The sequence below is a fragment of the Cyphomyrmex costatus genome, unplaced genomic scaffold (assembly GCF_001594065.2).
Source record: "Cyphomyrmex costatus isolate MS0001 unplaced genomic scaffold, Ccosl1.0 scaffold172, whole genome shotgun sequence".
NCBI classification, from domain to species: Eukaryota; Metazoa; Arthropoda; class Insecta; order Hymenoptera; family Formicidae; genus Cyphomyrmex; species Cyphomyrmex costatus.
The window spans coordinates 20676-38194 of NW_017275737.1; the positions used below are offsets into that span (position 1 = coordinate 20676).

The window sequence follows — 17519 nt, forward strand, 5'->3', positions numbered from 1 at the left end:
ATATAAAAAAATATATAAATATATTGTAACCCTCCCCCTAGAGAGGTTATAGTGAACCTAATGAGGTTTTTAAATAAATTTCTAGTTTACAATATTAATAAGAACATAAATATAAAAAAATTAAAAATATTTTTAAAAATATCGCCTCTTCCTAGAGGGGCTATAGTGGTACAGTTTTAACGCCGGATCCGAACGGCGCTGATGATCATAGATCTTTTAATCACCAGATAATTGTTTCACTTCTTAGGGGCTGCGCAGAATCTATTTTTTTTTATATTTATGTTGTTCTTATTAATATTGTAAACTAGAAATTTATTTAAAAACCTTATTACCGCTCGATTTAAACCATTTTTCTTTATACTTTGCATTGCAAAAAACGAGCGAAATCTAATTAATTATTACTTTTTTCTTACTTCAAATTCACAGTCCTATGTGTGCATGTGTCAATCGAACCCTGTACATAATCTTTATATCCTCCCACTGCTTCTACCAAAGGATTTATAAAATTATCTAAGAATTTACGTAGCCCTAACCGAACTATCAACTTCAACAAAAACGTTCTGTGATACAGTCGAGTAGTTCGAAATTTTGCAAGCATCCCCGCAGGTATTATATCAACGTACAATGCAGTATCCATAATAGAACCGTTTTCATATAGTTTTGTAATAGGTGAAAGGAATGTATTAGCTGTATCCTTCGGTCCTAATGTTCTGCGACAAAAAATGAGAAAAATGAAAAAAATCGAATAACGTATTTTATCAAAAAAGTAAAATAGTAATACACACTCACTTTGCAATCGGATCAAAAAGATGCCATACTCCCAATACCGCACTATAAGGTTCTTCCATAATCTGCATTATGTGAGGCACTATCAACTGTAACGTGGCTTCTCTCATGCCGCCAGCATAAGGTAATAGTCGTTCTAATTCTCTAGCAATTGCTTTTACTTTACACTCGCTAATTTTACATAAATACTTTGTCTTTGTTTTTATAGTAAAATTTATGTCGTCCTCGGTCTTCACGATAGCATTTAATTCTCGTATCAAACTATTATATTCTTGCAACATTTCCACAATGTTGTATAAGTATTGGCAGTATTTGGAGAATGGAAACAGACTGCCAGATAAAATTGGTTGAAGAAATTGATGAGCAGATGGTGGTGGAAGACCCATGTATGTTATTGTCGGATAACGAAAAGGAGTCTCATTCATCTAAACATAAAACATTTTACTTATACAGGATGTTTCATAACATGTCAGTATAACTTCAGAAATTAATTCAGAACACAAAAATAACATAAAAAGTATATAAATATTTGTTCGATCTGATTTTGTTTCCAAGTTATAAACGTTTTCATGTTTTATTAATTTTCGTTAAAAATTAAGCTAGCAGTGTCTTCACACATTTCTGTCTTTAAAGAAGTCAATAAGACGTGAATAGGGATGAAAACATTATGCTCAATTCGTAACAAGGATTAATAAAACACGAAAATATTTGTAACTTAGACACAAGAATAAAACAAAAATGTATATAAACTTTTTATTATTTTTATATTCTGAATTCAGTTCTCAAGTTATGTTCATATGTCATGAAGCATCCTTTATATTATAATAAATTCTTCAATATAGGGGACAGTGGTCTAAATCGGACCTATTTGCAGTTTTTGTTCTCTATAAGGCGTAAATAAAGTCCGATCATAAAACCAATGGTGCCGTTCGAAAGATCATTTAATTTCCTTCATTTTTGCTTCAGACTATTTTGACGTCTCTTACCTGTGTCAAACTATAATGGAACTCATATAGTTCCAAATCGAACCTCTCCTATTTTTATGGATAGAATTTTAAAATATTTTAATTAATTTTTGTTAATATTGAGTAAAAACAAGCAATTTAAGACTCGAAGATAAAAGTGTACAGTTTATATTATTAGAATTAAAATTAATAAAAAAATCCCATCAATCTGAGTCTGATGACACTGCATATTTTATTGATTTAGTGTTCCTTAGACCAGATCTGGTCGATCACCAGTGCTACAACCAGGTTGTGGCGAACTTTCTTTCTTCGATAAATTTACTGGGTTACTCGTCTTTTTAGTGTTTTTTGTATGGGTCCGATTTAGACACCCAAAGAGAGGTCCGATTTGAACACGGGTTCTTTCGAACGATTGGAACAAATTTTATAATAAACCGCAAAAGTACTTGATATTTTTGAATTCTACACTCTTTAATTACCTTAAATTAATTGTTCAAAATTTTAAATAATCTTTTAAATAATGATTTACAATTTTTCTTTTTTAAAAAAAATTTCGCATAATAGCCGAAAATACATATTTGCATCTATTCTATGAACATTATGACAGAATACTGCCAAACTGCTGTCACATGTTCGATGTTTTATGAGGACTTTACATTATAAATAGTACGCACACAAATCTGCTTAACCGTATTTATTTAAATTAAAAAGGTTTAATTTGAGACATGGTCCGATTTAGGACATCTCCCCTATACTGTAATAAAATGTAAAATCTTTCAGAATTATAAATAAAGATTTAACTGACTAATAGAACTCACAGAAACAAATAAAAAATTTTAATAAGCATAAATCTGTAAACCAATTATTGTCAACATATTGAGCTTTTTATAAATTACAATATTTATAATATATGTATTATAAAATAATTAATGTTTTAATTTGAAGCATATCAAAATTTAGATATTGAAAATGAATAGTCCAAAAAATTTTAAAAGTTTTTGAATGAATATGTTTATATACAAAGATATGTGATAAAGTATATATATAACACACATAAAAAATGCGCTAATAGTTAAAACATTATTTTAAATCTATATCCTTGATGAGTTTCCAAATTGCTAATAATTCAAATTCTCTAAAATCTTACCAATTTCACAATATATATATAAAACTTTTCTGTTCAATTTAACTAAGAAGAAGCATCAACTATAATCAAAATAACATTGGAATAAGCCTATATATAATTTATTTTAAATACATTAAAAATAAGTGCAGATATATGTCTCTAAAATAAATATAATTTTAAAATAAATTATATATAAAATTATTTTTCCACACATGTATTTTGAAAGTAATTTGGCGCTTTTTCTTATTTTATTAGTTGATTTATTTATATCGGTCTTGTTTCTAACTTTCTATTTAATTTTGTAAGTTTTATTAATCAATTAAATCTTTATCATAATATTGTAAACATCTTATATAATATATAATATATTATAAAACATCTTATATAATATAACATCTTGTAGAATTTTAAAATTACCGTTGAAATGTCATTCATCTCTATATTGCCTACATTATAACTCTTTGGCATAATATCAATTTGTAATAATAAAGATACGATGTTTCTTATACATTTCGGTAAATTATCTGCTGATGTCTTCAAGATATTTAGACATGTCGTGATCCTTTGCGCGAATAATACTTTTTCAACATTCCAGGTTGCGCGGAATTTGTCGGCTAAAAATATTTCTACTATTAGACAACCTAGTATTTGTAGCTCCTTAATACGTCCACTAGCCACAATTTGCTTGTAATTTGTGGAAATATCGTGTGATCCTGTTGCAAGTTTATAATTTTGATGGTTAATCTTATGCATAAAAGCATGTGTAGTTTCTACTTGTATAAGTGCCGCAATAGGGTTGAAATCCTTTGGAAGAGTAATGGGCTGATTAATAGATTTATCCGACTTAACATTATCTTCTGACAGCAAAGAACCTCTAGAACGACTCAATAAACGACTTAATACAAGAGGTGACGATCTTGATACGTTCGTTATTGTCGCAGATAATTCTTCTTCTTCAATACCAGAACTGTGGCCTTCATCGTCACTGATCTTACTCGTAGGTTGATCACTTTCTATAATCATGTAACAATTTGACAAAATTACAAGAATGTTTTCACAAAATTTATAATAATTTGAAATCTTTGTCTAAAAACTTACTACTTTTATTGGTTAAAGATATCGATCGAAGACGCGGTGGTACTTTACCCCAATAGGGAGACGGAATAATTTTTTGTGGATGTGGTTGTGTGAAAAGTTGTACAATACCAGAATTAATTAAATCAGTATGATTATCGACTAATTGTAAACAAACATTTTTTGATTTTATAGCAGCGAAACCAGATAATCTATCGTAAGAAACATATATGTCAGAAAAATTCAAATAAATAATGAATTGTTCATTGGACAAGATTACGTTCGTACTTGTAGCCGAAGGTCAAGTCTATCCAATGATGTAATCTTTCTGAAACATAAAAACTTTCCAATGCCTCTCTATGTTTCTCGATAAAATCTTCTGGAGAAGTTGCCCATGCTGGAATTTCTAAATCTAGCAAATCCTCGTGGATGGACTGTAAATAAAACATATCTTAAAAATATTGAACCTAAAGCTATTTTATCATTATTAAATAACAATATATTACATACATCAACTTTTTTTACTTTCTTTACACTGGGACTTAAAAACATGTTTCAGACGTAAATTTTTTAAAATGGCAGCGCGAGCGGCAGTTTGCCAAATTGGAAAACTTGAGGTATTCAATAGGACACCAGACTTTAAAATATATTTAAAAATCATGACCAGATCTCTTGCAAGCAGAAAGTACATTTTGATTGGACCAATATACACAATTTATATATTACCTTAAAAACACTAGGATCAGTGAAAAATTGTGGGATACATTCATCGGGGCTCCAATCATGTAATCTTTGAATTGAAGCTGGATATTCTCCAGGTACCCATAATGGTCGTACATGTTTACAAAGAACAGATTTACTATATCGACGTGAGAGATATACATAGTAGGTAATCTCTGACAAGACGTCAGATACATGATGTCCGACCTATAATTTAATTAAATATTCAATATAGTATAAGTCTTTTTGTATTTATACAATTTATATACCTCTGTTGATTGTGAGTCAAATGTAAGATCCAATTGTCTATCCCCTTTGTTTAATCGAAATTTCGACTTTGTTAAATCTCTCCAGTTACCACCACTTCTTGTTGTAAAATCTGTCACCCATGGCATAACATGATGGCAGCTAGGATTGCCGTATCTCCTACCAGCCAAATTATTGAGCGCAGTTAAATAATCAAAGTTGCTAATACAATTATACATCCACATCTCGCATAATTTTTCAATATTCTCATTTAAACCAAAGTCAGTATTAGTTGAACGAAGTATATCATCTTTTTTACCGTAAATATTGCTATTTGAATTTTTCTCTTTATGTTCTTGAGAAATATTTATACATTCGCTATCAGGTTTTAAATAAATATTATCATTTATCTTTGGTAATACCTATAAGAATAAAATTAGCTCAAATAAAATATTTTTTTCTCTTTTATCTTATTGAATATTTGTTAAATATTTAACTTGTTTTATTAAATATTAATTACGCTAAAATAATATTGTTTACTGTATAAGTAGCTCTACTATGTAACATATACCTGAATAGTAAAATTATCTGTAATTAATATGTCACTAAGTGTAATCTCGCCTAATGCAAGACCACGATCGTGCAAGTCTCTGGATAATCTTAATAACTGATAAATTACAAATAAAGGTTTTCCATAACTTGCATTAAGAGCGGCAGGACTGTACATTACACACCTAAAATTAACATTTATAATAGAATGCACAAATATCTTGTAATTATTATGTATTAAAAATATATAAATAAATATAATGTCTATACTCACTCACGAAGAGAATAATTGGCAGTCTGTTCATAAAACATTATAAATGCAGATGATGTTTCTATGACAAAATGAATTGGTACCAGATTACAATGCGTTTTAGACATTATACCATTTGATATCGATAAAACTGTCCCATGTTGCACTTGTACTACTGTGCAACCATACATTCTATTCAGTATTTCATGCATAATAGTAACATCGTTTACATTAGCACTGATATTAGAATGTTCTTTTTGTTCAACAAAATTCCAGGGATCTACATATTTTACAAAAAATTGTTAATTTATATTAAAAAAAATACAAAAGTACAAAAATAGTGAAATTTTAAATTTCTTATTTAAATTAAAAAATTTTAAATGACATGTCAAATACATACTGTAATACTTCTTGTACATTTCTTTCCATAAATTTCGATAATTAGTCTCTGCCACATAATGCAGCAATTGTGAAAACATTAACTCTGCCTGGTTCCTTATATTACTAATAGATCTTCCTCTCGGTAAAGGAATTACATTTCTGTGTTGTTTTATATATACCTAATGACAATGAAATTTTATCTTATGTGTTTGTTATCTTATTGTACACCATAATTAAAACATGCAAAAATGTTAAAAATACTTTTGCATAAATTTTCAGCCAATCGCTACCCAATTCATCGATAGTGGGCTGTGCCGCAATTTCATCATTGGACAAACGATCATGACTGATAAAATTCAATGGGCCAATTGATAAAAAACGAGACAGCCAGTTTCTGTGAGCTGTCAAACAAATTCTATCGTCTGTCAGAATCATATATTTCGTTGGTACAAGCAGATGTTCCTTTATTATATCCATTTTGCTTTGTATTTATTGTCTATTTATCTGTAAATAAAGAGGTAATTGTTCAGTTTAGCAGCGTCACTTCAGAAATCGACGACATTAGGCTTATTCGACGCGTTTTTGCCCGAAATGAACAAAAACTTTGGTCAACAATAGCATTGTTCTGCAAATAGAGATATCAAGTTAAAATTGGTGACTATTCAGGTTAGAAAATCTATCAGTCGCAAAATAATGCAATGCGACCACAGACCATAGATTTACATATTACACTAGATTGCTTAAAGTATGTATCATTAAAAGAAATTTTCATGTGATGCAAGGTTTGAGCGTCAAAACTGGTCATTAATTTTGATATTTGAATTTCCACGCTAGAAGTAGCATCGAAAACGTCTACGCTGATCTACGCTCGACACGTAAATTCTTTTTCGTTGTGTGCAAATTTATTTATCAACAACGTCGAAAAAGAACTTTTTCTTTACATCCATGCATAATTTGTGGATCACGATCACTTTCAACGATACGATTTTGGATGCGGTCCACTTGACGCTACAAACAGCTACAAATGCTTCGAAGTTTTTAATTGACCAATCGAGAGAAACAATTTTAATAATTGACCAATCAAAAAGTGCGTCAAAGCATTCGTAGTATCAAGTGGACCGTAGCCTTTATCGACGTGTCACAATACAGAGAACAGAGAATAAGAATTTCAACCTATCAGAAATCATATACTGTGGAATAAACAGTGTGTATTCCATAGTACATGATTTCTGATAGGTTGAAATTCTTATTCTCTGTTCCCTATTCCCTGTTTCTTTTATTTTGCGTAGCCTTAAGCCTATTTTACAATGGGCAGTAGAAATCAACAAATCATAATCGAATGAGAGGAGAATAATTAACTATTAATGGTCGATTTCTACGTCTACTTTTTAATTCACTACTGCTACTGCCCATTGTAGAATGGGCTATAAGCTAAAGGTCGTTTCATGTTGACGTTTGACGCTCATTTTTCTTTACATCCATGCATAAGCGTCAAAATAGGTCACGTGATTAAAATTGACACTTGCTATTCGTCAATTCTTATCACGTGATCTGCTTTGACGCTGAAAATGAGCGTCAAGCGTCAGCATGAAAGACTTGTTGTTGTTGCTCCAGTTGCTTATTATAAGCAGCACGTGATTGTACCTTTAGATACAGAAAACAGACTTTGAACTCGCCTATTGATAACGACTGATTAGAATTTGCGTTAATTGGAATTGGAGAAAGAAATCCTAATATTTTAATTTTGGAATTGATTATAACACAATTATGGACACACGACTGAACATTATAGAACGCTGTTATACTTACATGACTTATAACCAGGATTGGGTAAGTTACTTTTTTTTTTGACTAAGTTAAGTTAAAGTTAACAACCTTGAAAATTTAACTTAGTTAAGATACAAGTTAATGTATAATGAAATTAATTGAATTAAAAGTTAAGTTAATAAAAAAATGTAATTGAAAAGTTAAAAGTCAAAAATTTTTTTTTCATGTGATTTCAGGGTTTCAGTCTTAATAAGTGACAATAAAACAAAAACTATTTAGATTTTAGAACATATCCAAAATTTTATTATATTAATATTTTTTATAATAATATATATATTTTATAATGTTTTGTTTCATATATATGTGTGTATATTCTATTATCAATGTCAACACTCATTGCGTTTTTGCACAAAACCTCAAACTATTATTAGAATCGAATGCCATAAATGCAGCAGCAAACTACAAGTGACTACAAGCTACTGCAAGCTGCAAGTCCTGCACGTTAGACCCAGTGATGCAAACTTGTGTCTGCTTACGGACAATAAAGAGTCTCTACTTGCAGGTACAGATCCTATAATAAGAGTTTGAGGTTTTGTGCAAAAATTCGCGAAGGCGCTGATAGTGTGCTGCAAGCCGGCCGGAATTCGTATCTTTCGTTACGTATGGCTCGTATTGTGTCTGACATTTAACTTTAAAAAAACAATAATAAAAAGTTATTAGTTACTGATAACATGTAACTAAATAAAGTTAAAAAGTTAGGAGTCTAAAATGTAACTGAGTTAAGTTAAAATTAATTAACTTTTTAACTTTGTTTTTAATTTTTAACGTTTTAACTAGTTATATTACCTATATAACCCTGCTTATAACAGAAAAGTGAATATAAATATGTATATTGCTAATTCTCTACATAATGAGTCGCTAGTCTGAAGTCTTAATCTTAATCGATGAATTTGATCAATCAGCATTAGTCTTACAAGTTGATTATTGGTCCACTTCACTGATTAAAACTAAGACTTCTGACTACCGACTGATTGTAGAATCAACATATAGCATGCATATATGAATATACTATTACTAACTTTTAAAAAGTTATAATATTAATTGGCAAATACCTTAGTCTGTTATTTTTGAAATATAATTCTATTTATTTTTAGGTACTGGACAAAGAAATATTTAAGTTAGCAGATGAAATTAAATTTACAGATGTTAACAATTTTTCAGAAAGGTAAACAAATTTATATTTCTGGGATATATTTTAAAATATCTTCCTGAGGAAAATTTGACTTAAAATATATAGTATAATATATGTAACATATTATAGTATATAGAGTAAAATTTTCCTTTTGGAAGATTGGTTTTGGTGATGGTTTTGAAATGTAGCTCTAAAATATAAATATAGGTAATTGTTGAGTCTCCTTGGCAGAGGCAAACTTTTTTCTGTCAGAAAATTATTGATTATTTTATATAAAAACATGTTGAATCAGGCCAATTTTGACAGACGTGAGATAGCTTGGTTCAACAATTACCTAAATATAATAAAACTTGTATTCTCATATTTTATTTTTAATTATGTATTTACAGATTTCTTAAAACAGCATCTGTAATAGAAAAAAATTTATCTCTTTTTCAATCAAGATATGCACATGTAGATAAAATTACTACTGTTATTGAATACTTAAATAATATTGGTATGCAGCTTATGTTTGACAATAAATACGGTAATGTTGTCTTCATATTAAAAAATTTATTATTTGTGTTATATATGCAATTTTATTTTATGAATAATTAGCTTATAATAGAAATATTAAATATTTTTATATTTCATTTTAACTTTGTTTTCTTTTTTAGAGGAATACAAGAAAGATGATATAGTCTTATTACTGATATTTACAATCGCAATAATATATAAAAGTCATAATGATATAATTACTCCATTTTTGGAAAATGCTATCCTGTAAGCATATTCCTTTTCGAATACGTTAATCATTTTGTTACTTATATTTCTTATATTTAAATTAATATTGTTATCAATTTCATAAATTGTTTTTGTATTTTAGTAAAAATTCTACACTGGAGACTCAATATAAACATTTAAAAGATGATGTTAGCGTAGGTAAGGAAACATATTAGTAATGTAATAAAAAGTAACTTTTTTCATATTCAAGATTATAAATATTTCTGACAGGCTTCCACAGTGAAATAATACTTCTAGCGGATTCCGATTTGTATGCAGCTATTAATTACTTAAAAAATGAGTCTTTTCTGGAGTTTTTAAATAAAATTTGGATCCAAGAATCAATAAAAGAAAAATTTTTATGGTTTATAAAAAAATATTTTGAAGTATCAGCTTCGAGATTTTCCATACTTCGTTACAATTCCATACTCCATAAAATTCAAACATTTCGAGCAAAGAATGAATTATTACATACTATAGTCTGTACACCTAATAGAATAAACATTGTATCTATATGGACGGAAGATATTGTATTTGCTAAAAACTTAGCAACATCTTTAACATCTTTAAATGTATACTATTTCCATTATATAATGTAGTCTTTTAGGCAATTTTTCTAATTATTACTAATGTTATTTCTATTTTTTTTTTAATTATGTAGACAGACATCGTATTTATAAATACGTACATGGACTTCCATAATGGTGTTGTGCTTTTGCCTTATACGAAAATACTTGATGAAACATTGCATAAATGGTTTAAGTCTAATTATGACGATTGCTGTATAAAAAAACTAAGTATACAGAAAAGTATAGTTCATGATTTATTTTATGATGGTATGTGGCAGCAACCTGTAAAAAATACATATTGGACACATAATGATAGTCAATGGGCAAACGCGACAAGGTATAGTATATTTTTTTATTTTAATTATAATTCTCTTAAATTTATGATGCTTAATAACAAAATTTATGTAAAATTTTCATTGATATGTTATTGTAGTGTAGATATTAACAGATGTATTGATTCAGCTGGTAAAGGATTTCAAGTTTGGAGTACTAAATCTATTACTTATAGAACGCAAGTATTATTCCAATTTGCATCTATATTAAGATATAACGGGTATGTATTAAGTTATTAAAAAGTTTTTACATAGTTTTATAATTTTTATAATGCTTAGTTTGTGTATTTCTGCACTTAAAATTTTTACTAATTTTCTCATACATGTATATATATTTTTTAGTAAATCTGCATTGGCAGATTTAATATCATCAGATATAGAAAAATTCTCGTATATCTGTCAAAATTCTCTATCGTGTTCACAAAAAGGAAGATTAGAAGTAACGAAAATTCGTAATTCAAAGGGCGTTGTTATTTTGAAGGAGGAAGATGAAACTGTTTTATTTTGTCGACTAATTCAAATTTTAACTTTTGGTAATTCTGTTATTGTAATATGCAATACAAATTCCTATAGTTTGGCACCATATTGTAATATGTTTTCGACATCTGCAATACCACCAGGTGTTATAAATTTGTTGTCAAATGAAGATATAAAAAAACTAGAATTAGCTTTATGTGGAACAAACTATGAAAGGTATGCAGAACAATTTTTCTCAGAAAACAACATTGAAAAAATATACATGAACCTTACCATACCCAAACAAATTATACTTCCACTTAAATAGTTTTAATTATAATATTAAATGTTTTTTTACAAAAGCATATATATATATATATATAATTATATATATGCATATATATGTACGTATAAATATTATATCATAATATACAAAAACTTATTTTCAAATTTATTTTACAATTTCGATGGAAGTGCCAGTATAAATGTAATCGAATGAATAGATTAGTCGCAGAAATCGACAAAATCTTATTTTAATAAAAAAAAATCATTTAAATGACATCAAATATTTCATTCTATATCAAATAATCAATTTAACTTGATTTATATCACCGATCTATTGTTAGACTATCTACGGAAATGTCTAATCGAATTTAATGGAATCTATTACTATATTGTAATAATATGTTAATATTTTATATATTGATGATTCAGAATATATCCTTTTATTTTTACTTTTAACTTACATAGTTACGCAGAAGTTTAAAAAATTAATTGCAATATTTTATCATAAAAATAATGTACATTTCAATAGCAAGTTATTCATATACTGCTAAAATAAACATGCATATCTCAGTATAATAAACGAAAATTATTTTCTTATATTATCTAAAGCTCTTTCGTGAACTTTGTACTATACATTTCACACATTGGTAATAATTGATATAATATAAAATAATGGAATAACTTGAAGTATATAAGGCCTTAAAAAGATAAATTTATAAAAGATAATGTTTGTAAAATATATATCTTTCGTTTTTTGTACTTAAAAAATCACTTTGTATATAAAAGATACAATTAAATATAAATATAAATAATCTGTGTGGTTTTTTCTATATGTATGTATAATATATATATAAATATATATGTATATTTTAAATAAAGTTTTAAAATATATATAACTGCATCTGTATCAACACAAACATTCAATTAAATTAATATAAGGAATGTATCAATTGAAAACTACAACCATGATTCGCGATTTGGTTGAAATTTCTCTAGATAGAAATGTAATGATTAACTCTTAATTAAAGCTTAATCATTAAACTATGCAATTTAGTAATTAAATATTTTTGCTGCTGTATGTTTTCACATGTTGATCTCTGCGTTATATATTGCATTATTATTTATAATAACACTATTCGTTTGCTTCTTGTACAATATCTGCCACGAAACGAATCCGTTTATCTTACAAAAGTTCTGTTTATCAAAAATAGTTCGATTTTTATAATTTATGGCTTTACGGATTGTGGGTAAAATCCGAAATTACATCTGAGTTGTTCCAGGAACACAAATGTGAGGATAGTTTGCGGTGTTAACCGAATAAATGCAGGTACATAGCCCTAAAAATAGAAACAATTTGTATTGCATGATTTTATCAAAATTATTTATCAATATCAATATAAAGATCTTTTTTAATCATACTTACTTTAAAGAAAGCCAATGGCCCAAGTTTGGCAGTATATAGGAAGATTTCTAGTAAATTCTGTACAGAAAATATAATAATCGCGAATTACATATATTTTTTTAATTTATTCTATTTAGATTTGGATCTACTTACTTTAAATTCTCCAGGCTTAGCATTCATTGCTCGTGTTTTCAGAACATCTAAGGGTTGCGTAAGTGTTGTTGCAATAGCGCCCTATCAGCATAAAAGGATGTAAAACGTTATCTCTTTTCGAATACACTTAGCACAAACTAGAAATGATAAGTCTTAATATTTATAGATTATACTTACTGCCGATACACTGGATAAAACGTGTGTTGAAGGATTATCCTGAAAATAGCCAGTTTGTAATAATATTGTTTTAATTTGGTCATAAAAGCTCAATTGTCCGATAGTCATCAGTGCTGCTCTCATGGTCGCAGTCGAACATCCACTAAACAATTGATAAACTCCTTCTTGTTGAATTACACGTAACAGTCCATCCAGAGCATGCTTATAACTATGCCATAAAGGAATTTATTAATAAGACCAACGATATAATCAAATAACATTATAATCAAATAATAAGGATGTCTTACTTTCTTCTTAGTTCTGGTGCTATTTTGATATCATTCTGCATGCGTACATTAATTACATCGCTGGGAGTCCCAAAAACACCACCAGTAGCACCAGAAATTCCAGCCAATATCAGCTTTTGATAAAAAGGCAATGGATGACCAGACGATTCAAGCGTCTGTTTGCCGACCTATTATATTCAACATGACCTGTGTATAATAAATTAAGAAGAAAACTGTTTATATACGTATAGATGACGCATATAAAAGGTCTGCATGTACCGACCTCGTATGCTCCAAATCTTATTGTAGAATATGTAAGTTGGCGAAGTAGGGAAGCACTAAGTCCGTTATATAGAGCTAATATTCCTTGTTTCCTAATTATTCCAATAGTAGAATGTACTATTGATAGCTTGCCCTCTTGTTGCGTTTGTAAGTGAACCTGAAAGAAAGATTTGATCGTTTGATCCCCTAATTTACACATTTCTCTATCCGTATTTCTGTATCTGCATTTAAAGAAAATTGATATTTATTAGAAATTTGAAATAATTTCTGATTATATAGATTTATAGAATGTTCAAACTGATTGTGTAATATCTTTTGTCACTTTTATTATTATAACAAATCAAAAAGTACTGATTTAAAAACGATATAAACAAGACCTTCAATAAATCTAAAGGATGAGTCACGCATGCAGCAGCTGCGGAAGAAATGCCACCAAAGTACCAGCGTGATAATTTTTTACTCTTGTCAGTCATTGTTCTACTCATCTTTACCACTGTATACTAAGCAATAATTATAGGAACATATCTATGGCACTAATGCTGGCACTGGCACTGTAAAATACAGGAAAATTGATTAAAACATATACTGATTTATCTAAAAAGTAATTAATTTATTTTACCTAAAAAATTAATGTATACTAATAAAACGAAATGTTAAATATATTATTTAGTCATCATGTAGAAATGAAGGTTCTCAAGTTTGATTTTAAAAATAGATAAATAGTTTAAAAAAGAAAAGGCTGAAAAATTATCATATCAGAGTCCAGATAACAAATAGAAAGAAATGCATATATTTTGCACAAATGAATATTAACATAAATTTGTATTCCAAGTTTTAAGCTCAACTGGACTAATATCAATTCTATTAATAGTGATCAAGTTGTTGATTTATCTACCTTTTTCTATATATATATATTATATGTATTAACACAATTTCGAAAAACTTTAAAAAATTATTTAAAAATGACTCAGCTATACATATGATTTATAAAGGACTCAATAAAATTAAATCAATACTTATTAGGGTGTACAGAATGTCTTTACCTTAACATTCCAATGTCATCCACAGAGTTAAGCTATGGTGATTGTAATGCATCTTACATGCAATTATTAAAAACCAGAAACGGAATCATATTAATAGAAACATCAATCAACATTCCTTAATAACTGAAGGTAAAATTAATTTATTGCATGAATTTTATTGGAACAACATTATAATAGTTATTAGAAGAAAAAAAGGATCATAAGGTACTGATCTCTGAAATGATCTATATCCAAAAACAAAAGCAAAATTTAAATGGTACGGAATTTTTAAATCCGCTATAATTTTGTTGTTTTACTGTCATATGTCATCGTTTTTACTAATATATGTATATTATTTTGTGTATTAGATTATGATAGTTTTTACAGTGTTTTTATATTTCGGTCATTTTTTTACTAACAATTTAAGTACTCTACCAATTACTGTCAAAGACGTTCGTTGATAACTGTTTACTTATGGACGTTATATCCACAATGTCTTAGTAAGGCACGATTTTTTTTATTTCACAACACTTAATAATTTTGTTAATTTTGTCAGTTTTATATTAAAAAAGACTCAAATCAAGTGCCGAAACGTCTATTGTATTATATTTAATTCTTATCTTTTTTTATTCATTGTTAGCTTTCATGGGCTTTTATTTGAATGTATGATTTATTTTTTCGAAGCTTCATTCTTTTATATATTAATATAAATTTCTGTACAGTACGTCTATCATGTAACAAAAATGCTATTAAATACTCCGAAATATCCGCTCTTTATTTTTTTTTTGTAGAAACTGAATTGAGATGTTACAAAATTTGCAATATTCTACGATATCTTACGCAAATATAAATAGCATTTCTTGCTAAGCTCAAGTCAGGCTAAAATTGAAACCGAATACAAGTACGATGAAGCAGAAGCGATCTAGCGATAACAATGACTCTACGTCTCAATCAATAATTCAGCTACATTTTTTTGGAGTGACGGCTCGAACATGTTCGCATGAGCGAATTTGCTATTGACTTTTTGTTACAATAAAAACAAAAGTCCTTTTTCTGCAATCGGTAATTATTATAAGCGTCGTAGATATAATTGTTTAAAAATAAATTGTAACAATTTTGCGTTATTATAAATAATCGAATAAGTTGAAAGTTCCATGGCTTTCAATTTCCAAATTTGTTGAAAGGTTTTGTAAGATGCAGTCTTTTACAAAATTTGTTGACAGAGAGTGCTAAAAATATAACAGAATCTGTCAACAGAACATGATAACGGAATGACTAGTAGAAACAGAGCAGAAACTGCTGTTTTGTGTAATCATTTAAATAATTTATTTAAATAATATATTCCATTTAAATGATTACAAAATGATAGATTCTACTCGACTCTTGCAGTCGGTCTGTCGTCAGATTTTGCTGGCAGAATACAAATTTAACGTGAATGTGATTGATGCCAAATCGTAACATTCTACCGAAGGTCGAATTGTTAGCATATTGCCAATATTTTGCTTCCTGCATTCGATTTTATTCTAAACTATTTATTATAAACTCAATAATCGGTGAGTAAAGACTAATTTCAAAAGTTGAAATTCCTGTTTGAATATCTGTTTCCTCTCAGAAGCAGCATTTTATTCAATTTTACTCGAAATGAATTGAGTTCTTTTTTTAATTTATTTATCCTAAAATAAAAGTCAATTCAATATATGTTTAAGCTGCTCAGACTGCTTCTCTCTGTATTTAGGTAGACCGATTAGACTGGATCTTTCGATTGTCATTCGATTACTATGAGTTAACAAGCTCTTTGAGTGAAACAAGCGTATAAAAAGTACTTACAAGTTTGGTGTTCGGAAGAAACGAAGAAACGTTCCAATCCAGTCGACAGCTGGATTTCTACTGACGTAATAATCCAGAGTATAGAGGAATGGAAAAAGACTGCGGAATGTGACGTTCACAGGCGCATATCAGCTGACAACCACGTGCAATATTACCATCTTTCTCACGTTACGGTCGAGAGTCTCCACTGTCTCCAGTAGAACTTAAGGAGAGCGAAATGTACATATAGACTACAGTCATTATTATCGATATTCTCGCTTATCGCTTGTCGCGATAAACAGCTACATTTGCGTTGATTTATACGACAAGTTATATAGTCATTATTCTCGCTTATCGCTTGTCGCGATAAACAGCTACATTTGCGTTGATTTATACGACAAGTTATGGAATTAACTTATTAGCGAGTTGCGGAAATATTGTGCTATTCGCTTAAAATAGATACGTTCCAAAGCAAAATTCGCCTGGAATTTCTGCACTTCATATTCACGCATTTTTAAATGTGTCTATAGATATTATATAATAATATCATTACCTAATTAAATCGATATACAATTATATGAAATTGTATAATTGATATTTAGCTAATTAATTTACATTGTTATATTATTATATTGATCCTTTTAAAAGGTCCTTCAAAAAGGTGTGTTTTTCCAACTAGAGGAAATAAAACTAGTATACACACTGACAATTAAGGGAACTGTTCTTGTGAAGGACAGTTTTCCGATCATTCCCTTGCGAGTGCAATTGACTGAAAATTAATGAAAATTATTTCATATATTTTCAGTGTCAATAAATGCGTGAAACGGAATGCACCCAATAACTAGCTTATTCACTAAATAAATTAATATAATTGGTTGTTACTTATAGATCCAACCAACCGTATATTTATTCACTCGGCGAGCAGAGGCTAGCTGAAAAATCCGCTAATCA

At 28.6% G+C, this 17519-nt stretch overlaps 3 protein-coding genes across 4 annotated transcripts in view; 1 reads left to right on the forward strand and 2 right to left on the reverse strand.

Annotated features, from left to right (window-relative positions):
- The window catches only part of Wdr81 (WD repeat domain 81), an 11459-nt gene extending 4723 nt beyond the window's left edge, over window positions 1–6736 (reverse strand). The window contains exons 1-11 of the mRNA XM_018537460.1: window positions 6359–6736; window positions 6117–6276; window positions 5741–5996; window positions 5489–5651; window positions 4941–5339; window positions 4678–4878; window positions 4240–4385; window positions 3976–4163; window positions 3295–3890; window positions 790–1211; window positions 414–710 (exon numbers count right to left, since the gene is read on the reverse strand). Coding sequence (XP_018392962.1) covers window positions 414–710; window positions 790–1211; window positions 3295–3890; window positions 3976–4163; window positions 4240–4385; window positions 4678–4878; window positions 4941–5339; window positions 5489–5651; window positions 5741–5996; window positions 6117–6276; window positions 6359–6574 — 3044 coding nt within the window. The 5' untranslated portion in view covers window positions 6575–6736. The remainder of the gene's footprint in view (window positions 1–413; window positions 711–789; window positions 1212–3294; window positions 3891–3975; window positions 4164–4239; window positions 4386–4677; window positions 4879–4940; window positions 5340–5488; window positions 5652–5740; window positions 5997–6116; window positions 6277–6358) is intronic.
- A 3219-nt stretch (window positions 6737–9955) lies between these two features.
- On the forward strand, window positions 9956–11503 carry LOC108771988 (uncharacterized). Its single transcript, XM_018537419.1, has 4 exons — window positions 9956–9977; window positions 10480–10724; window positions 10821–10940; window positions 11062–11503. The coding sequence occupies exons 2-4, from the start codon at window positions 10507–10509 to the stop codon at window positions 11501–11503; spliced, it is 780 nt and encodes a 259-aa protein (XP_018392921.1). The 5' UTR covers window positions 9956–9977; window positions 10480–10506.
- A 1053-nt stretch (window positions 11504–12556) lies between these two features.
- On the reverse strand, window positions 12557–16682 carry Dic1 (Dicarboxylate carrier 1). Of its 2 annotated transcripts, XM_018537434.1 has the most exons (8): window positions 16590–16682; window positions 14118–14291; window positions 13742–13897; window positions 13480–13646; window positions 13193–13400; window positions 13016–13096; window positions 12884–12940; window positions 12557–12797 (listed from the first exon to the last, which is right to left on the reverse strand). In XM_018537434.1, exons 2-8 carry the CDS (start codon window positions 14223–14225, stop codon window positions 12687–12689), a joined length of 888 nt encoding a protein of 295 aa, XP_018392936.1. In that variant the 5' UTR covers window positions 14226–14291; window positions 16590–16682; the 3' UTR covers window positions 12557–12686. The 2 variants fall into 2 exon arrangements, with proteins under 2 accessions (XP_018392936.1, XP_018392935.1); XM_018537433.1 differs by lacking the exon at window positions 16590–16682 and having other exon boundaries at window positions 14118–14302.
- Window positions 16683–17519: the final 837 nt, after the last annotated feature.